The 23,224-nt window shown below is 36.3% G+C and overlaps 1 protein-coding gene across 3 annotated transcripts in view; it reads right to left on the bottom strand.

The window, feature by feature from the left end:
* LOC149080091 (alpha-mannosidase 2x-like) overlaps positions 1 to 23,224 on the bottom strand; it is a 141,821-nt gene that overhangs the window by 66,857 nt on the left and 51,740 nt on the right. For all 3 annotated transcript variants that reach the window (XM_089239076.1, XM_089239075.1, XM_089239077.1), the window contains exons 10-13: positions 22,743 to 22,928; positions 19,811 to 19,922; positions 12,244 to 12,317; positions 2,573 to 2,735 (exon numbers count right to left, since the gene is read on the bottom strand). In XM_089239076.1, the coding sequence (XP_089095202.1) occupies positions 2,573 to 2,735; positions 12,244 to 12,317; positions 19,811 to 19,922; positions 22,743 to 22,928 (535 nt within the window). The remainder of the gene's footprint in view (positions 1 to 2,572; positions 2,736 to 12,243; positions 12,318 to 19,810; positions 19,923 to 22,742; positions 22,929 to 23,224) is intronic.

The raw sequence follows: 23,224 nt of genomic DNA, 5'->3' as shown, positions 1-23,224 counted from the left end.
CATACTAATATCATTTGATGTACCCAAGGCAGTAGCTCTGAAACATAAGTTGACAGCATGCTTTATGTATCAAAATGGTTTCTCTAGTGCCCCAAATCAGAACATAGGTCAACCTAACGATTACAATGTGGATAAAAAACAATAATTTGAATTTAAATAAATTTATACACAACAAAAGTAATAAGTACACGTTTTAATTAACTATTCATCCCATTGAATTGAATTAGTAAATCTACTTAGAGACGTTGTAACAATGTTCTGAGTAGCTAATAATGGTGTCCCAGGATGCAGCTGTGAACTCTATTTGGGAACTACTGACTCAATTGGACTGTGACTCGCAGGACAGGTCTACAACAATACAATTATTCAATAATTACACTTCACTCATAGTTAGGAAAGTTTATGACAGATGAAAGCACTACACACAATAAACATTACACAGAAACAAACTTCACGTCAGGTTCACTACATATACGCACACATTCCAACATGTACCAATTCGTTAGAAGTTCTGCAGAGGAATATGGATGAGGTGCATGTCAGGTTCAGTAGTAATAGTGTTAAGTTGAATCTCACAATAAAAAAATCAATGACGAAGGGAAATAAAAACTACAAATTTCCTGATGTGTTTTGATTCATAGGTGCCATTTTCAGATCATATATATATAACTACACCATCATATTGATCAGAGAGCTTACTCAAGTTGATTACGAAATCTTAATTCCTGGTTGCTCAACAGAAATTACTATGTTTGTACAAGTTGGATGCTATGGTCAGAATGAATTATATATAAATGTCCTCTGAAGACAGCACCCATAGGGTGGCAAAACACATTAGAAAATTTGTCGTTTTTCCATATTATTTGTTTTTATAGTATCTTCATTGTGTTAGCATTGGGTGAAGGATAACTACTTCTTCACAAAGTTGAATCTGAATAGATATGCTTGAGCTTGGATAATATCCAAAAATATTGAACTGAAGGTTGGTGTGTCAACCTTTTAGCTGCCAGGAAAATAATAATATGAAGTTACTTTAATCAACTCAACAACTGGTCATACTCAATTGGCACAAGCAACAGGATGACTTTTTTGCTTACCTACAACAATTTTCTCAAACAACTCCAATATCACCAAGTTTACCCAAAAACTACTTTGTTTCATATTTTATGTGATTGTTAGCATTTGAGTGCAACTGCAAATGCATTTACAATTTATGTTTTTATAAATGTTCATTGTGAGGATTTCGAAAGAACAATTCAATAAAAATAGCCGTGATCATTAAGGATTTACAATCAATAGGTTATAATGTATGGAAGAGTAGATAACTTTGCATAATACTAAAAAAATCACCAACGAAATTGGTTATTTTAAACAACGAGTTTTTTAGTATTTCCTGGTATTTGCCTCATTTTGATTTTTTGAGAATAGGTTGCATGTATGTATGTATGTATACACACAACTTGTCATTAATCATGCATATTTGAATTTAATTTGTATATGAAACATGCTTTTTCTGCTCAACACTAAATTTTAAAAAAGATGTTGAGATTTTCATGTATAAGTCTGGAAACATTCATCACCCTTTTGTAGTACAAGATTTTTTTTAACTCTTTTATTTTTCACTTTTGCATAAAAAAATTTCTATTCTTTTTCAATTTCAGTCTAACTTTTTCATTTTCACGTATCTTGCCAATATTTTTTATTCTACTCATTACAATCATATTCATCAAACAATCATATCTGAAAGACCATATTAAATTACTTCATGAAAAAAAAACTATTCCAATTTTAATAAAGACATTCCTAATTGAAGGAAAGACAATTTTTTCTAGATATTATGCTGAGGTGAACTCTGGAAGAAAGGCCAACTTGTCTTTGCCGAAAATCTTACCCAGTCCTCTTGCAAACCGGGCAAGCACACTATCCATATATATCACTAAAGATGTTTCCAATCCTTCCTTATTTATGCACTGTGGCTTAAGGTGGTGAAATAGAGATGTAGTAGCCCTCCTTAACTTTAGCAAATGGTTCCCATGTGGCCATTTGCTGAAGTTAAGGGGGGGGGGGACGTCCCCTTAGTCTTTCCTTCATCTGTTGTTTATAATTTTTATTAATTGCATTTTTAATTGGGTTGATGTATTTTTGAAATATATGACATCCATATTTTTATGGGCATCTTTTTTTCAGCCACCTCGTTGGGCATTTTGCCTGTTGTGGCGTTGTATTTGTATTTGAGAAACATCATATCCCTCTCACAGTCCTAACTGTTGGCAATTCAGCCAAGTACAAAAATGCTAGCTCTATATCACAAGATTTTTTTCATTACTTACCAACAGAACTTCTGAAGCAGAAAAAAGGAAGCTTCCAAAGGTTTGCAAGGATGCTAACCAAAAATTTTAATTCATTTTAAGAGAGATTTTTTATCCTCAGTGAAATATAGATTTTTTTTAGCTGATTTGCAATATTTTTTCAAGAAGTATCACAGTAAACTCATCAAATTGTAAACAAAATCTATCACTAAACATATCAAGTTATTAAATGTACTATTTTTTTAAATGACAGATCCGTATACCTCAAATTCATCCACCATGACATCATTTCTTTGGAATACTGGATCGATTTGACATAGAATTTGTCTTCCGCTACTGTCAACAACTTCAACAGATGGTTCATTTATGCGAAAGCGGACAATTTCTTTTCTTGTGTGACCGAGAGAATTATATAAAACAATATGCCTGAAAATTAAAGACAAAAAGATACGAGGGCTGACAAAAAATACTCAATACTTGATTACAAAAACGAGTGTGTTTTAGATAATATATGGGAGATTAGTATATTTATCATATAGGCCTACAGTGTGTTTCAGCTAGACATGTCAAACTTCAGGGAGAGATAGGCTGTCGGAGTGACATAGATAGATATCAAGCATGTTTAACAGCTCATGAATGCTACTTTGAACAACTTCTGCGGCAATGACACTGATGCAATATACAGCACATCGAATACCCAAAATGCCAGAAATGTTGATGCATCCTGTGAGATCCTTTTTCACATGACAGAATTTTTTTTCTGCTCCCCATATTATTTTTTTATTTCCCACCATCTACCATAATCATGTCATCCAGTGACCTTTGAAAGAGAGAGAGAGAGTATTAGTACAACTTAAATACATAGTAAGTACCGTGAGTGTCAACTATCGGTGTATAACGTAGAGGCTATATCAAAGAAAAAGATTTCTTAGGATCTACAGTAATGATGAAAGTAACACAAAAATATTTTCTAAGCTTCAAAACGGGTTTAGATCATCATTATCTGTATTGACTGAATAAGCCCCTTTTTATATAGCCTATGATTTATCTGATAGTATTGACAAAAACCTGCTGATATCCTATACTTGGATTTTTCTAAAGCATTTGTCTATAATAAACTTTTACTCAAACTCCAAAACCTTGGCCTATTTACTGAACCACTCAATGAGTGAAAGCCTTCCTTACTAGCCACAGTAAGTTTGTGTCTGTTTCGAGGTTCAAAACCCTTCATTCCTCCAGGTTAAGTCCGGCATGCCTCAGGGTTCGTTCCTCTCACCATTATTATTTCTAATTTATATACCTAACTCCATCAATTGTGACATCACGCTCTTCGCAGCGTGTGTCATTTATCAAACAGTACACAACAGATCCGACCAAGAATCTCTTCAACACAACCTAAAAACTATATACGAATGGTGTTCTTCCTGGGAATTTGCCTCTAAACACCTCAAAAACTGTCTTTATGAAACTTACAAACAAAAAAATTTTCTCTTGAATTCCCTTAATCAATAATCATGAAGGTTTCACATTACAAATACCTGGACATAATAATTTAATTTCTGCAGACCTTCCTTAGAACCTCCATGTGGATTACATCTTTTAAAAATGTCTCAAAAAAACTTTGTTGAAACCTAAAAAATTCCACTCATCTTCTTTGACATCTGTTTCAAAATTTATGTCCTTCCAGTCCTCTTCTATGCTTGTGAAATATGGGACCTCCATACGCTCTCCAATATAGACAAGCTACTCGTTCACTGCGCACCAACTTTGGTCGTATATCACCAAATACCAATTTACTACTGATTGAGTTGGGTCAATAATGAAGGCTCCATCTATTGGTAGTCATCTCAGGCTCAGTAAGGAAAGAACTTGTTACCTATGTTTTCCCTTTGGGATCGAGCCTGCAGACCTGACAGTAGGCGAGCATCCTACCACTGCACCACTTAGGCCCAATATAGAAAAAATACAACTCGTTTAAAATAAATACACCCACTTCATTTTAAACTGCCGGTTTTCCTTTATCTCCATTACTGAGCTCAAGCGTCAACTCTATTTCGTACCGCTTACCTCTCATAGACATGTTGCTTGATTAATACTACTTTTAAAATTCTTTCATGGCCTTTTTAATATAAAAATTTCTGACATACTAATCGAATCTTCATACTTTTGCTGATAGACTTGACCATTTCTAAAAATAGAAACCCTTCTTTGTATACACCAACTGTTTCGAAAATTTTAGTTTCTTTCTTCGAACAATAACTGATTGGAACAACCTCTCATAAAACATTACTCATTATACCAGATCTGATTTTATTAAAAACATGAACACCTTTGTCAAATTTCATCACCACATTTTCTTGTATAGACATCGGCCAAACAATATTGAATTAATAAATAAAACAGGATGAAAATTCCATTACAAAATCATTTCATTTCTATTCATTCTTCACAACTTTACTTTCGAACAGGTTTTATTTTTAGAAATGTGAAATGTCTTATTGATATTTCATTCCATATTCACTTTCATCTCCTTCTAAAAGAGGTGATGAGAAGAAATGCTACAAATCTGCAAATGCAGGTAATACATCAGTGCAGACTATATACCAAATATCTCAGCGTTTTCTTTCCTGCAGACCAGTGTTTGCATCTATATGCGTGATTTACTATCACAATTCAATTTCACTCCTTTAAATTTTAGATAATTGTCTCTTCCTTTTTTCTTCAATAAAACTATTTCTGTTTTTCATTTAAAAAACCTAACTTTTTACAAAACTACCCCTTAAAAATTTGGAGTGGCCAAGTGTACTCTTCAAAATTATTTTTTCGATATGCCACTATATAGTAGACTATCTGCCAGAAATTATGATGCTTTCATAGCTACCTCCATCCAAAGCCAGTGTATTTATGGCAAGTAGCCTGGGTCCAGGAACCCATGTGAATTCGGATAGAGTAATGTCACCATTTCTGTGATCACAAATACATTTTGCTGATAATGTTTACTTCATACTAATAACTTTTTGTGCTACTTTATATACAAGAGAAATGAAAGAGTAGCACGTAAAAGAAAATAATTTTTTTTCTTACTAATAAGACATTTGTGAAATGCAATTAGATTACAGATGTTCAAAGTTACAACCATGAGCTGCACCATGCTGGAAATTGTTGATGTATGGAGTCCCATAAAATTTTGGAAATGTAAAAACACTATTTAAGCAACTATGAACCTCTCTGATAATTATACAAAGTACAGATGACTGAGTACAAAGTAAAGATAATTTCAGAAAGTGAGATTGGTGGTTCGATTCCCCACAGAGGAATGTGACTTTTCTTTTCAAAATTACCTTCAGTTTTTGTATCAAGTCATCTCTACTTCGTAACACTATCTATTGTTTGAAGATGGTGTTTTGTGCTCCTGCATTGCTATATGATTTTGATTTATCTTTGTGAAGCTTATTCATGTCAGAAGTTTGAACATACTTCACTGAAACACCCTGTGTACGTAAACCATTTTTTTGGCATAACTTTTATATTGATTTAGACCAAAGTTTTAGAGCAACTGTTGTGTGAAAAGAACAAAGAATTCTTTAATCCAATCTGGGAAACACATTTTTTACATCTATTTTGATTCTGTATCACACAATTATGAATGACATAAAGCTATTTAACCCTTTAAGCAGTACAGCAGAAATTACTAAACTCCCTTCAGAATCCCATATCCCATGTAAAATACTGGACGATCCAACTAATCTGCATAATAAATCGCCCCTCCTGACACATCACTATGAGTCTGCACCTACCCTGTTCAGTGAGCTTTTTTCTTTTCGGGGTTCTATCAGTACCTCCTAGATATAGAAGGCCTCTGCAGTATGCTTGTGACGTCAGTAAGTAGTCCATTTTCCCTCAGAATATTCAGGGAAAACAAATTCCCTGCTCGTGCCAGTATCATTGTTGTGAAAAAAAGAAATGATCGGCTCAGAATTGGTAATTTCTATGCCCCACATCCAATCACTATGTGGTATTTAGGAGCCAACCAGGAAGATTCTACGCCCAAATAAGAAGAAATGAAATAGGATGCTGTGTTTCAAAATGTGGCAAACTTGCTAGGTAGTCTGAATAACATTTATGGCAAACAGTGCAGAGGCCTTCTATCTCTAGGAGGTGCTGGTTCTATGCATGGCTGTCTTACCATCATGGGTCCTCAAGGAAAGTGATGTTCTGGGGCTCTATACTTAGATGGAAGTAACCACAACAGCTTACATATTTACACTTGAAAATCCTAGTACCAGATGTCACCATGAAGGGCTCCTATGGACACGAGGATCCCAAGCCATGCCCACATGGGTTTAGATCAGTGATTCCCAACATGGGCATTAACACCCCCAAGGGGGAGTTAGAAAGTTCCAGGGGGCGGTAGAAGCTATGGGTATAACATAGGATCCTATGGGTTAGATTGCGTTGGGGAGCGATGGGAGAAAGAGTTTTTGAAGGGGGCCACATGGGATAAAAAAAAGGTTGGGAAACTGTGGTTTAGATCATAGTTTCCCAAATTTTTCATTCCATTGCCCCCCCTTCTTCAGAAATTTTTTTTCTCATTGCCCCCCCCCCTCCTCAATTCAAATGAACCAATAGGTTCATACGTTAAATCCCTAGTTTCTATCGTCCCCAAACCAGTGTTTCCCAAAGTGGCCAATATCACTCTAAATCAATAAAAATATCATATCTAAATGGAGCAGGGCTGCTTCATAGACAACTCTGTTGGAATGCTGGAAATAGCCAGTTTTTTCCCAGCATATTTCACTTGAAAACTTTATTTATTCACATCTCCCTGTGGTATCTTTTCATTTGATTTTCACTTGTGCCCCCCTCCAGGACTGCAAGGGGGGTCATATGGGGGGGGGCATTGCTCTATTGCACTGAGATTCAGGCTTAGGGCTGGCTAGTCCCAGCAAAGCACATGAAGCCACTGGTTTGTAAAAGTGGAAAGATGTATTACAGCACTATCTTGTTGAAATATACAGATTTATTCCCCTTTAATCATTTCACAAAATGTCAGCAGATTATGCTCAAGAGATTCCTGATAATTTTCAGACACCTAGCAAAGACAATGAGGTCTGTATGTTGCAGCAAAATGCTCTGTAAACCATTTCAGACTTTTGTAACTGTTTTCCCTCCATAAACATGTTTATTCACTAGACGAGTTTGACCTTTTGTTTTTATGGGTCTTTTTGGCATTTCAGTTCAGCCACTTTTTTTTCATAGCAACATGGTCACAGGCTAGATGGGTGCTACAAAACCCTTGGTCGAATCGGCAGTGTCCCTGGTAACTTGCAGTGTCCCTGGTAACTTTTGGCCCCACATTAGTTCGAGCAAGTGTGAGTGAAGGTGCTTCTCCTAGATGGTGAAGTGGACTTGTCCAAGGCTAGAGTGCTGACTGGTCTTCCCTTCCTAGCCAGCCAGTGGTGATTGTGTATTGATAGACAAAAGCTGGGGGGGGGGGGACAAGAGAAATTGAGATGGTGGAAATTGATTACTGGGTAGGATGGTAAGTCAATTCATCAAAAATCCTGTATGTCATTAAGGGCAAGAAAGAGGGGTGTGCACCCATGCATAGCAACATGGTCAATATCTTTGATGCAAGAATAAGTTGGTGAAACATAATTTTGTGATCAAGATAATTTTTTATCTTATGCATAGACATTTTTTTGACAAAATGTCATTCTTACAGTTTACCTCACTGTAGTTTTAATGGTTGTACGTGCCTTCCACTTTGTGATTTTGGCTCAGAATCTATATTACTGGTTAGTAAAGGGTATATACTTCATTTGGACTATTATAAAGCAATTAAAATTTTGTGGTGAAATAATGGAGTTTAATTACCCTTATAAGTGCTAGGCATAACATAGGGAAATAAAGTTTTTTATCGCTCACCTGGTTTTTTTTTTTTCCCAGCCTATTTCCTCCATGGTACAGCAATAACCCATGTTAAAAATTGGAATAAATTGGAAAGAAATCCTTAGGGCACACACCAGAGTTTAAACTAGATAAAAAATTCCTTTAGGAAAAAAAGTGAAAATGGGAAAAAATAGGTTTAGCAAAATGCTACAATGCTAATGATCGATGTCTACTCGTTTCGTAGCCCCTGTACGCATTTTTGCGAAAGTAGTTACTACTTCTTTCATATTCTAAGATTTTCTTTTGCATTTTGCAAAAAATGCGACAGTAGCTTCAACCCTGGCACACACACACGTATTAATCCAAACGCAATTGAACGAATGGTACACTGATACTACTGAATTTTTTTTTTAAATCATGAAAATACAAACTTAAAATTCACAGGAAAAATAAATTTCGCAGGGTTTGAAGTTGCTAGGCCAAGGCTGTGCATAAATGAAATATTTTAATGTTAAAAAGTGTAGAGAATAATTGAGGCCAACATAAGCATCATATAAATGAGAAAGTATTATAAATTAGAGTCGTATAAACAGGATTCCACTTTAAAAAGTGATTTCCCAAATTCTCAGGAATTCTCTGTAAATACAACTTCCTGTTCCGGATTCCTAAAGGCTCCAAAATGTCGGGAATTTAGAAACCCTACAATGAACCTTCTATGAACGAAGGAGGGGTTAACCATTCATCCTGGTGGCAGCATCAGCAGTTGTGAGCTTGGCCTGAGTCAGGTCCGGCCATCCATGTGCAGTTCCGTTCAGTGCACACGAGCTCCAAGGAAAGATTGAGAGATTCATTGCATTTGTAGTCTAGTGGTCTAGGGTGTTCACCCAGAAAGTGAAAGTGTAATATTACCGGTAGGCCCTGGCAGAAATGGTCCTTGTTCTAGTCACTTCAAGGTGATAATTAATGTCTTACATTTTAATTTGTTTCTGAGATCGATCTGTGAGATCATGTGTCGCTGATTGACCACCATGTTTACGGTTTTTGTGTTGCCAGATGCCAAATATCATAGCTGTACAATATTATTCTAAATTCATGTGAATATGCAAATTTATTTGTCAAAAATGTGATGTTGATTCTAGCGCTGCCAAATCTTGATATGGAATGGTTTCGGTGATGATGTCGATGGGAAATTTTTCCCTTATATGCCGGTAATGTGCATTGAACAGACACGTCAAATGTAGCACGTTGGTTGCTGCTTGTTGCACTTCATTTCACCAGTGTTGTTTTCACCCCACCTCATTCCAGAAGCCATGAGTTGATATTTTAGCTGGGTACTTCAGCACCGTCCGACCCATTGATCGTGCTCTTCATCTTCTAGTCAAAAGTCTCTCTGCCTGTGTTGAAGTGTCTATGAGATGTCTGCTCTTGTCTATGATGATATATTCATCTGGTTCGTCGTGCTGTAGCCACTTCGTATTCGGATGCGTGATGCTGTTTCTATGGAGCTTTATTTCAGAAAGTTCACCTGGAGATCAGATGGATCAATCAAGAAGTGAACTGTTTGTTCTTGTGATAGTGACATCCTGAAGCGTGTAATCGATGGACCGATTGGTGAGAACCTTTTTAATCTGTGATATATTAATGTTAAAACTCTAAAGAAAATTTATTGAGGCATGATGTGTGTTCTTAAATTGTTTATGTTGTAAATTGTAAAGATTAATGCTGCAATAAAAGTCTTAAGTAAATGAAATAGTTTGTCATATCATTGTTGTCATCTGTCTGGCGAAAAAATATTGGGAAAAATGAAAATGGAGTCATTACAAAACGGCATGGCTTCCTTGCAAAGGCAGTTGAAAATACTCTCTCTTTCCAAAAATTCATCTTCGCAACAGCCAGTTGTTAAAACCTTCATATTGATGATTCCCCTCCTCAATTAAAATCAATTACACAAATTTTGTTGATAGGATTTGGTAAAAAAAGTATGAAAAGTAGGACAAAACTAGAAAGTAGGACATTTTACCAAAAAGTAGGACAATTGGGAGCCTTGCAAATGTTTCCAATGTGTCACATTTAACAACTTTCTGAAGGGTACCTGAAGTTCAGGCCACCCAATTTTGTTAACCCCAACCCCAGCCTTTTATTTTCAGCTTCCACAATCTACAAACTCCTGTCTTGGTTTTTTAATGACTCTGACATTTTGATTTCATGATGAAATAAGTTCTTTCACTTTTATATCACATACCTGATGAATAATCTTGATTGTCTGATCACAAAAGATCATTAATTTGCATAAAGTGATGCTTGTGTCTAAACTTTTTAAACACCTTATTGTCAATTTTTATGAGCTTGGTGTACTAAATCATAATTTTTCAATCTGATATGTATGACATTTATAATTATATTTATTCTTGTGGTTTTTTCCATTGAAATTCAAAATATTTTTCTTTTTATGATCAGTAGTTTCCTAGAAAATAAAATTTTCATACTGTGCCTAAATTTTTGGAACAGTCTGTACACACTGTGTAGAGGGGACAGATACAAAGAGCTTGATCTTAATGAAAAGTATTTAATCATGTGTAATTTTATTTGAAGCCTCTATTTGATATTTTTTAGCTGTTGATTTTCCTACCATTTGTTTATGTTAATAGCTTCATTTTGATTGTTTATTCTAAAATAATAATTTTGAACTTCTTAAAAATACTTTAAACACAATAACACTCCTAAATCTTGATACAATGCTCATCTACATTTAAATTACTTCATATTGTAGGGAAAGAACTTGAATGAATTAAAACATTAACTTTCACACACTATTTCAAGAAACATGAACTCAAATTATGTATAGACAACATATAGAGCATATTGTATAATCTACCAATCAGAATTTACAACTTTGTTACAAGGTTTGTGTGTGTGAGAGCATGCTCTACATATCTATATTCCTTGAGAACAGCAAGTTTTCAATTTTGATAGATTTTAATGCATTGGTATGTAAAAAATGCTAAACTGTTTTCATGGAATGTTAGCTGGTGCAGATTTAGTTAAAAATTTTTAACTTTCACATGAAAAGTCTCGAACACTGTAAACACATGTGGTACGATATGTAATTTAATTTGTATTTGTGGGATTATTAGTCCCTATTTTTTTTATGATAAAATATGCACTATTCCACAGGATACATTGATATGTGTTGTGGAAGTTTTCCAACATCACTTGTATGTACCTTTTAGTACATACAAGTACAAATTGGACATTACCTTTGATGCACAATACAAATACAAATATAATGCCACAACAGGCAAAATGCCCAACGAGGTGGCTGAGAACTCGTTGTCTGTACTGTCTATACTATGCATTTTATGTATTAGCTATGGGTGCACTTTTGTTTTATAGCCACTTAAAAGTCACTAGCACTCACCACGTTTCAGTTTTGATTTGGGTCATTCCATATCAAATCACCCAGCCATGACACCCATGGTCACAGATTTTGATAATTTTTTTTTATTTGTTGCTTTTACCATCTTTACTTTTCCGAGGATCAATTTTTAAGCTGCATTGTTTGAGAAAATAAATCATAACTTTTCAACATTTTTGAAAATTGAAAAAGTTATGATTTATTTTCTCAAACAATGCCACTTAAAAATCGAGCATCAGAAAAGTCATCTTCGTCTCACACACACATTTTTTGATAAATTTTAACATTTTTTTTCTCAAAATGTTTTAGACAGATGCAAATAATATTTCACATCGTTAGTAAGGATGGTAAAAGCAACAAATAAAAAAATCATCAAAATCTGTGACGATGGTTTTCATTTTGGTATTTTGCTGTGTGATTTGAAATGGAATGACCCATCTGAAATTGGTGTATATGTTACAGTAAATGTGATCACTTGGTTAGTATGCATAATAACTGGCTATTTTGGTTGGTTTTTATGCACAATAACCAGTTGTTATGTATAATAACAGAATTTATCACATTTACCGTGACACATACAAGATGTGCAACCTTGTATATAAATACCAAAATGACAACAACTTTTACCTTATTTCACTCATGGGAGAGAGCTTTATAGGTATTTTCACTGGAACAGAGTTATGTTCCAGCCGATATTCATCCTAGAAACAGAAAACATAATTTTCAGTAACTAATAATTTGCAGCAACTTAAAAATTTATCAAAAAGTATTATGATGAGAGTATGCAAATGAAATACTGAAAATTGTAATGCTTTTATGTATAAAATACAAACTGTTTTCATCTTATTAAAAAGAGACTCTTGTAACATTCCGAAATTATATTTTAGGATTTACACAATGTGTTTATAAGGCAAATTGCACTCTAGTTTGACATATTAATTTTAATATTGCAACCTGACAGAAGCAGGGGATCTGTCCATCCTAAAATCCAAAATTTAGGTGCAGAAAATGAATCCTTCAAAATTCAGAATCTGAAACAACAGACTTCTCACAAATACAAATTAATAAATCCATACATGTGAAATTTATTTTGAACAAAATTAACCAGATTTTTTCGCTTTTTCCGAAATTAAGGATAATTTTCACAAAAACAGAACCCTATAAAAGTCTGGACAGACCTCTGAAAAGGTTAAGGAATTGCAAATAATTGTACAGAGGAAAATGGAAAAATTTTAGAACTCTTTGTTTGTCATTGGATAGTAAATGGCTGATAATGATGAATTAATCATTTCACTAGTTCCCAAGTTCCATAGTTAGAGAACTTGAGAACAGAGTGTGTCAGGATTTTCGGGGTTTTGAGCGCTGTTGTCTTCCTGGGGGGAAGATTGGCAACGTGCAAGACGTTTTTCATCCCCAAAAGTTGCCCTTGAGGGTGATTCTGTGTGTGGGAACGCATCAGGTAGGAGCAAATATTAGTGAGTCTGTCAGAGCACCAGGATTTACTATTACCCGTTAGGGAGGGGGGGTTCAGATGTGGCAGTGATTCCAGTGCTGCCAAGGGGTAGTAGGGGGGGTATAGGAGCAGGATCCACCAATTCAATGTAGGCCTGAAGGACATTTGCTCCTCACTTGGAGTCATGTTCTTGAAGCTTCCCGCATTTACCGATAGGTGGCTTCGTTCGGATGGGATCCATCTAAATAAGAGGGGGGGGGGGTTTGGGAGATTTACGATAGTCTTAGGTTAGGTTTTTTACTCCCAGACCACGTAGTTGGGAATGCGGGTTAGGTAGTGATAATCATAACAGTACTGACGGGGAATTACCCACCTCTGACTTGGATGACTTCTTGATTGACACTAAATCAAAGGGCAAATTAAAGTGTGTGCTAATTAATACAGAGCATAGGTAATAAGAAAGATTTTTCAGAAACTATGATGGTTGTGGAAGGCCTGGATCTTAGCCATTACTGAATCTTGGGCAAACGATGGGGATAAATCTTTCTTACACATCTCAGGATACGATACTTTTTTGAGAAATACAACCTCTGACAATAAAGTTCGGTGAATGAAGTCAGAACGGCCGATCTGGCAACAATGGCGAAGCAAAACGCTGCACATGCGTGACGGCAGGTGTTGACCATCTGCCGCCACCGTTGTTCAGTTGAACGTTGTTTGTGTTCCGTGAAAGACTTGTTTTACAAAGTGCTTGTTTAGTGCGTGGTTCTTAACTGAGAAAAGGAAAATGAACGAACAAAAGATCAATTTAAAGTTTTGTTTTAAGCTTGGCAAGACACCGAAAGAAACTCACGAGATGCTGGTACGTGTTTATGAAGATCAAGCACTGCCCACATGAAGTGTGTGTACGAGTGGTTCGCCTGTTTTAGAGAAGGCCGGAAAAGTGTTTCTGACAACCCCTGTAGCGGAAGACCGGCGACCTCCGTCAGTGACGAAAACATTGAGAAAGTGACAAAAATGAAAACGAAAGATCGTCCATTAACTGTGCGCATGATAGCTGATGAACTGCAGATTAACCGTGAATCCGTGCGACAAATTGTTACCCAGAATTTAGGGATGCGAAAGGCGTGTTGTCGTCTTGTGCCACATCACTTGACTGACGATCAGAAGCAGGCACGTTTACAGGCCTCACAGGATTTTGTTGAAACGGCGGATGCAACACCAAATTTCTTGAACTGTATTGTCACTGAGGATGAGTCCTGGTGTCTCAGGTACGACCCTGAAACGAAAACGGCAAAGCATGGAATGCCGTTCTCGTGCATCACCTCGTCGGAAAAAGGTCAGAGCAGAAAAATCACGCATCAAAACGATGCTAATCACCTTTTTTGATAGTCAAAGCATTATCCACAAGGAATTTCTACCTGAGGGAACGACGATGAATCCTGCAAGGTACATTGAAATTTTGACCCATTTCATGAAACGTCTACGCAGGGTACGACCTCAGTACGCACAACAAGGTTCATGGTTTCTTGTTCATGACAATGTTCGCCCTCACACAGCCAATATCGTCAAACAGTTCCTGGCAAAAAAGGGGGTGGTGCAAATTGAACATCCACCATACTCGCCAGATCTCAATCCTCCAGGCTTCTTCCTATTCCTACGACTCAAACTCGCTTTGAAAGGAAAGAGATTTGACGATATTCCTGACATCCAACGAAACGTGATGAGGCTTTTGAACTCCATCCCAAAAGAAGACTTCTTGCAAAGTTTCCAGGACATGTATAGGAGATCTCAGCAGTGCATAGTAATGGGAGGTGACTATTTCGAAGGACAGTAAGGTAACTTTCATTAACATTTCATCTACATTAATGTTACAGGACTATTCACCAAACTTTATTGTCAGAGGTTGTAGATCGGATAGGAGAAAGGGTGGAGTGTTGATATACGTGAAATCGTGTATGAAGACTAGAGAGTGTAACGTGAAGAGAAGTGATATTGAAACTATATGGGTTGAGCTTGAAAACAGAAGACATCATAAACTTATTGTTGGGGTTTGTTACAATCCACCGAATAGAGATCCAAACTACATCACCAAATTTCATTATGAAATCTTCTACATGTGTAAGCGTAAGAGGATTATCATACTTGGGGATTTCAATTACCCAGGTATTGATTGGGAGAACCGTTCATCTAGAGATCAGTATGAAAGAGACTTTCTTATGTTGGTGTTTGAAAATTTTTTGTATCAGCATGTATCAGAAGTCACTAGGGGTACTGCTATTTTGGATTTAGTTCTTACTAGTTCTGAGGATCTTGTTGAACATGTTTCTGTGGGGGAAGAGTTTTCTTCCAGTGCTCATCGTATAGTCAGATTTCACTGTAACTTTTTCTTGGGTAAGGTTGATAACAAAAGACTGGTTCCTTGTTTTCAGAGAACTAACTTTGATGTTTTGAGAGGAAGGTGAGCGGAAGTTTTCAAAGACCGGTTGGAATCAGTAGGGGTGGTAAGTCAATGGGAAGAATTTAGTACGAAACTGTCCTCTGTTTTGCACGTGTAACAATAGTTGGGAACCTTTGGGGAATTTGCCAAACCTGCCTCTATCTCTTATTTTTGAAACATGTTTATATAGTTGTAATGGTATAATCTTTAATAGAATTGTTATGTTATCTTACCTTTTTATAACCGTGCACGGTTGATTCAATTAGTCTGTGATATTTTCATTGTTCATAGTCTGGTAAAATGTGCAATCTTGATCACATCGCCATTTTAATTTATTGTTGTTGCCATTTTTATTTTTGTAAAAGTTCCTATAAAAAATCTATTGTCATTTATTTATGTAAATTAGACGTTGTATTTTCCTATTGGATGTGCTCTGATGTGTATTTTTCTGAGATGGTCGGTCCCAGGATTTGGATCGTTTCGTATTTCCTTTTATAGGTATAAATTCCCGAGCCACTTCTCATTAGCTCGCATTTGTTCTCGCCTTTCAACTCAAAATACATCACTTTAGGTGAAGGTGGTCGCCTTTGGGTGAGTCATCTGAAGAATGAAATAGTTTGTCTCTCTGGTGCTATTACATCGCCGGCTGGTTCCGGACCCATCATGCCACATCTCTAGTCAATCGTTGTCGTCCGGGTTCCTGTCATCGTTCATCCGTCCGTCTTATGGTTCCTCATTGCTTCCGATCGTCATCTCGGCCGTTCAGTTGGCAGCTCTTCCCGCTACGTGAGCCTTCGCCTCTGGTTGTGACCTTCCAACAAGGTTGATGAATGGTTCCGCATCGATCATTGCTTCCGATCATCATCTCGGCCGTTGTGTTTGCAGCTCTTCCCGCCACGTGAGCCTTCGCTTCAGATCGTGACCTTCCTCCAAGGTCGATGACGTCACGGCACGTGTGATCCGATAAAGATCGCCTAACTCCTGCAGTCGGACTAGATTGGTGAGACAACGGACTAGCATTGGTGTACGGTATGAAAATTGAGAAATAATTCTGTTATTCCTAACCTATTTAATTGTTAAAGAATTAATAAATATACTTTTGTTAAAAACTAGAAATTTCTTTGAAATCATTTGTCTCTCTCCTTTGTGTATCGATTGCACCGACTTCGCCAGACCAGAATCATGGGTAGTTATGCTGGGATGTCGCACACGACCTCATACCCTTTGTTCGAAAAAAGCGTATTTGTACATCGCACCCTCCAAGGTTCACGGTGCGTAACCATTATAACCAAGATAGCATGCGTAACCTTTATCTTGAAAAGAAAAGAGCATTCAGAGAGTATAAAAGTGGATGAGGTGACCTATCATTGTTTACTGATAAAAGAAGAGTGTTGAAGAAAGCGATAAGGGGTAGTAAAAAGGAAGTTGAATCTAGGTTGGCAAAGAACATTGGCTCTGACAGAAAATAATTTTTTCGATACGTCAATAATGGATGCAAGGGTACAGTTGGCCTCCTCTTAATAGGAAGGTCTAGGTTAGAGAGCAATGTAGACATGTGTAGTGCTTTCAACGACTTTTCGTCAGTTTTTAATAACATAGATAATAATATTCAATATTCAGGGTGTTGCTTGGGGTAATAAAATCCTGAACGATATTCATGTGGAAAACGTGGAGGTCCTGAATCTTCTAAAAAATGTATGTGCAAGCAAGGCACCAGGACCAGATGATATCTATCCCAGGGTCCTGAGGGAATGTGCTAATGAATTGTGGGGGCCAGTCGCACAGATATATAGGAGCAGTGTTGCTGAGGGTATCGTCCCAAGGGATTGGAAACTTGCTAATGTTGTTCCGATATTTAAGAAGGATAGTAGAGAAGCTGTGTCCGTTTATCGTCCAGTGAGTTTGACGCGCTCCCTCTCGAAAATTTTGGAAATTATCATCAAAAGGCGGTTTGTGAAGTGGATAGACAAGAATAATGTATTGTTAGATAGAATCGTGGTAAGAGATAGGTCTCAATGTGTTATGGTGAACAGGGAATTCTCTGGTTGGACAGGCGTCACAAGTGGAGTTCCTCAAGGATGTGTCCTTAGCCGTATACTTTTTTCACTTTTTGTCGATAAACTTGATCAGGGTATCGATGGGATTGCTAGCAAATTCGCAGATGACGTAAAGCTAATTGGGGTAATTGGGAATCAAAGCGATAGGGAGTTGATGCCGACCAACTTAAACAGGATTGCAGCATGGGCAAATGAATGTGAGCATGACGTTTAGCGTTGATAAGTGCATGGTCGCTCATTTTGCTTTGAATAACCCACGGTTCTCTTACGAGTTGAATGATGTCACTATACCGGATGCAACTAGGGTCACTGATTTGGGAATTCTCATTGACGAGCGGCTTAGGTTTTCTGAACATTGTTCAATGGTGGTCAAAAAAGCGAATAGAATGCTTAGTCTCATTTTCAAAAAGGTCTTTTCGCGTTCTCCTAAAGTAATTCTTCCGCTTTTTCGAGTCTTAGTTCGTCCGGGACTGGAGTATGCTGTAAGGTTTTGGAGACCATACCTACAGAGGGACATTGACTTGGTTGAAGGGATGCAGAAAAGAGCTATGCGTGCCCTTATTGGCACACAGGGCTGTTGGCACACAGTTATGAAGAGAGACTTCATTTTTCGAATATGTTTACATTGGATGAACGCAGGTGTCGAGGAGATATGATCGAAGTATTCAAAATTTTCAACGGGATGGATAAGATGGACCATGAACTTTTAGTACACAGACTGCTTTTACAAAGGGACACCAGTATTGATTGGTAAGGGACAATGCCAGGTTATGGTGTCGCAGGGAATTTTTCTCTAATAGGGTTGTTAGTAAATGGAATAGCTTACCCCCGGAGGTAGTTAACTGTAACACAATTGACACGTTTAAAAAGAAATACGATAAACATGTTGGGTAAATCGAGAAGCTATCCATACTTAGAATAAGACAACCATAAATACATTATGGGCATTGTATAGTATTTTATAGTATTTTATCATGTGTATATGTATATATTGTTTATAATTTTTGTGATTGTGTTTTTAATTGGGTTGCTGTATTTTTGAAATATATGACATCCATATTTGTTATGGGCATCTTTTTCTCAGCCACCTCGTTGGGCATTTTGCCTGTTGTGCCATTGTATTTGTATTATTTTTCTTTTCTGCACTATTGTTATCTATATATGAATTAAGACAGTCGTACTTTCTTCACCTGCAGCTCCCTTGTCCAATTCATGATTCATGTGACGCTACCCCAGAATAGTTTGGTAGATATTTTACATTATAAAAGAACCACTTCGAAGCCTAAATAAGCACACACAAATCAATATCTTCAGCTTGCCTTGATGCCCATGACAAAGGTTGGTGACATCCCTAGGAGCCAAGACATAAGCTTTGAGAAACACCGAATTAAAGCAATGGTTTGTAACTTTTATGTGCCTGGGGACTCATGCGTAATTTTTTTTCATTGGACTGAACACAATACATAAAACATACATTCTAAACAACCGAGAAAAACACAAAATGACATACACAACGATGACACAGACACTCTATGATGCCAAGGGACAAAAAATCCTTCTAGTGGGTCAATATGAATTTATCCATTGAATTTCAATGAACAGTGAGTGCAAATGCCCAAATTAATGGTCTAAAATGGTACTTCATTAATTACAACATAGTGGTTATCATTGTTGCATAGCAACTGATTAGTAATTCTTAGGCACCAAAACATATTTTAGAAATATTTTATGCACATATTACTTTAAATATTTGAGCAAAGTAGAGTTTTATCATTATATAAATTTGCTACGCTCAAGCAAAATGACAGTGAAAACTTATTAGTATTTCATTGCTGGAAGTTTGTAGAATATGGGTGATATTGGATATTTTCAGTTTTGGAACTTTTCACTATCAGCAATTTTTTCCTATAATAATTTTCACAAAATATTGCACTAGTATATCTATATTCATCAAATGGAATAACATTTTGGACTCGTATAAAGAAGTTAATCATAAAAACAGAAACCAGAATGCTAATTACTTCAATTTTTTCCCAACATATCTTTTGATGTTGAAGTTAGAAAATCAATGATTTACATTGAATGCTATTATATTGGACAACAGAAAAATTTCAAAAAAACTTGAATTGAAAAAACTTTATCAAAAGGTTCACTTTGAATTTGGAAAAACACACCAGATACAAAGTTCTGAAATTTGAAAAAAAAACAAGTCAAAACTTGTCATTAGATGAAAAATCAACTCACAGCATATAAAACTTTCAACAGAGAATAGTTTGATTTATCCACTTGAGGAACCATTAGAAATGAAGCAGTTTGACTGATGATACTCTGTAACTTGGTTAATGCATTAAATATTCTGTGGAGGTAAATGAAAACATTCATCAGCAGCACACACTGAGTAATTTCATGCACTGAAAATCATAGTTGCAACTCTAAATACAGAAGTTGAACAGACAACTGTATTCAAAACAATTATTTGTCATTACAAGTCCCAAAAAAATGTTAAAATGAAAAGTTATAAAAAGTTTCATTTCAGCTTTTCTCTTTTATATTTAGTTTTAGTCTAATAGCTACAAGTTTTTAAAGATTTAAAAATCTTTTCCCTCATGTGATACATGAATATGCTACTAGACATGGGGAAAAAAATTGTACCAAAGGAAGAAATAATACACACAAAATTTTTTTTACAACAAATTTTTAGTTTCAAAATAGATATATGGATGTAAATACACTGGTGAAATAAATTAAGAGAATTTGCATATTTTATCGAATTTTAATGAAAAGAACTGAATTGAATGTAAAACCACTCCTTCTAGACAAAAATGCAAATTTTGTACATCAAATACATAAGCGTATACGTGTGTGTAGGCGGAGCCAGTAGAGAAACAGGCTTTATAAGCACCCGTAAGTTAAGATGCACTTCGTTCGCTAGCACACCTCGGCAAATTTCTTGGTGTTATTTTGCAGCAATCGGTTAATTTCAAATTGTAACAGTAAAAATGAGTAACCACCAAGGTTTAGATGATAGAATGAGGTGGCGAATTGTGGGGAAGCTAGAAGCAGGCCAATCTCAAGTCAAGATTTGTAGAGAGTTCAATTTAACGCCCAGCGGCGTGTGTAACTTATGGAAACAGTTCCAGGATACCGGATCCATCGAGAGAAAGCCTGGGCAAGGTCGTCCAATAGCCACGACGGCCAGAGAAGATCGCCATTTGTTGATTATAGCGAGGCGTAACAGGAGTGCTACAGCTTCTCAGCTCTCTCGTGACTTGTATGCAGCCACAGGAACACGTGTATCAAGGGTGACTGTTTCCAAAACACTTCATGAGAGAGGGTTGTTTGCAAGAAGACCTGCTGTATGCGTCCCGCTCACTTCTACGGAAACGAGAATCCGTTTATCATGGTGCAGAAAGCATAGAGATTGGAGTATGGATCAATGGGCGACCGTTCTCTTCACTGATGAGTCCCGGTTCAGCCTAAGCACCGATTCTCGCCGTACGTTCATATGGAGAGAACCAGGGATCCGCTACCTACCCTCCAATGTCTGCAAAATCTACCATTATGGTGGAGGAGGTTTAATGGTCTGGGCAGCCATCATGTTGGATGGCCGCACACCTCTCCATGTCTTTGAAAGAGGCACTGTGACTGGTGTGAGGTATAGGGATGAGGTCTTAGAACCATATGCTTGCCTTTTCAGGGGTGCAGTTGGCCCTGAGTTCATTTTAATGGACGATAACGCGAGGCCACATAAAGCTCTTCTGCTCGACGATTTTCTAGAGAGTGAGGATATTCGCTGGATGGATTGGCCAGCCAGATCTCCAGACCTTAACCCTATAGAGCATGTCTGGGACGCTCTGGGGAGGGCAATTGCAACTCGCAACCCCCCTCCGGGAACCATCCAGGGAATGAAAACAAAGTTGCTGAACGAGTGGGACCAATTGCAACAGGAAATGATAAACTGCCTTATTTAAAGTATGTAATCACGCTGCGAGACCTGTATATCTGTAAGAGGGGACCATACCCCCTATTAACCCATTTTTTTGTTTATTCTGCAACCGCTGTTTCATACCTTCCGACTCCAACGAGTGTTACGCACGATCATGCGTGTGTATTACAGTTATTGAATGGTTATTTGTTTTGTATTGTATCAATGTATGTACATATCAAATTTCATTAAAATCTGTACAATAGTTCTAGAGATAATCGACCAAGTCTGCAAATTCTCTTAATTTCTTACACCAGTGTATATCAAAAATTAATATTTCTTGGTTAAATCATTAGTTTTTTAGTGCTTTGAAATATGGTTAATGATCACATCAACCATAGAAATGAACATAAAAATTTTAAAAAAACGGACAGTATCTTATATAGCAGTGATATTGCTCTCTCGCGAGGGATTAATGCAAATTTTTAACAGCAAATTTTCTTTTGAGAACTTATGCCGATACAATACTTGTATATGCTAATTAATTAAAAAATATATTTTTTCATTTTATGAAAGCAGTTGGTATTTTTTTTCCTCTGAAGGTGCATAATTCTTTAGTCAATTCAGAAAACATAAAAACTTTATTCAGTTTATAACTTATGCTATAAGTTTATTTTTCTACAACCATTAATTTTCAAAAAAATATATACAGTAAAACCTTGATAAGTCGTCACCTCATATTATTGAAAAATTATGACGTCTTAAGCGGAGTGACCACTTAAGCGAAGTGCAGTTAGTTTCAATGAGCAATGTGAAAATCATATAAATTTAAAATATGAGGGTTTAATAACATTGTGGTCTATGCAAGCTGGACAAGCATGAAGAAAAACGACGAATTAACAGGAGTGACGACTTAACGAGGTTTTGCTGTCTGTAATTTCTATTTTTAATTCAGTTTTCATGGTGAAAAATGCATGAATTTATTTTTTTAAACTTCCCAGCTTGATATCTGAAGTATAATGATATTTACTTAAAATATATCCTATACTATAACAATCTGTGATTTAAATGCAAGAACACTTTGCAGAGGCATTTTTAGGGGGGAAAGCATCACAACAGACAATGAGATCTGACACGGTTTTTTTTTTTTTCCAAATCAAGTATTTAAAAGGTGAATCAACAATTGACATAAGGTTTTAATTTTTCATGAAAATATATATATACACACACATGAATAAAAGAGAAGCATACCTTTTTGAATAATCTATCATGACGTGATCTTTAGATGTACCTGTGATGCCATCATGATGCTGAAAAAGTCCCAAGGCTCTTCTACAGTATACAAGATCAGTCATAAAATTTTCAACAAATGGTGGAGCACCTGAACCAGTTTTTTCTATTTCAGCCCACATAAAAGAGAAAAGTATTTCAGCACCTCTGAAAAGAGAAAAGTATTTCAGCACCTCTCAAAAGAAAAAATAGATAACAAGGCAAAAAAGTCACAATCATGCAAATCTGAAGCAAGGAATAAAACAATATATATTAATTATATTTTTTTGAATTTATATCATATCTGTTGTAATTGACAACAATGTTGAATCTCTCGATAATGGAAAGACTCGCTTGGGACAGAAAATTTTGTCCACTAATCGGGAGTGTCCGCGTTAATAGATAAGATAGTAAAATACACTGTGATGCCCCTTTGATGTTATTAAAAAGAGTGCCTGTTATGG

Source organism: Pholcus phalangioides, unplaced genomic scaffold (assembly GCF_987345545.1).
Source record: "Pholcus phalangioides strain wild (caught in Gottingen) unplaced genomic scaffold, Ppha-v1.0 ptg000011l_1, whole genome shotgun sequence".
Taxonomy (NCBI): Eukaryota; Metazoa; Arthropoda; class Arachnida; order Araneae; family Pholcidae; genus Pholcus; species Pholcus phalangioides.
The sequence above is the reverse complement of the archived record's forward strand: the minus strand, read 5'-3'. Positions and strand labels throughout refer to the sequence as shown.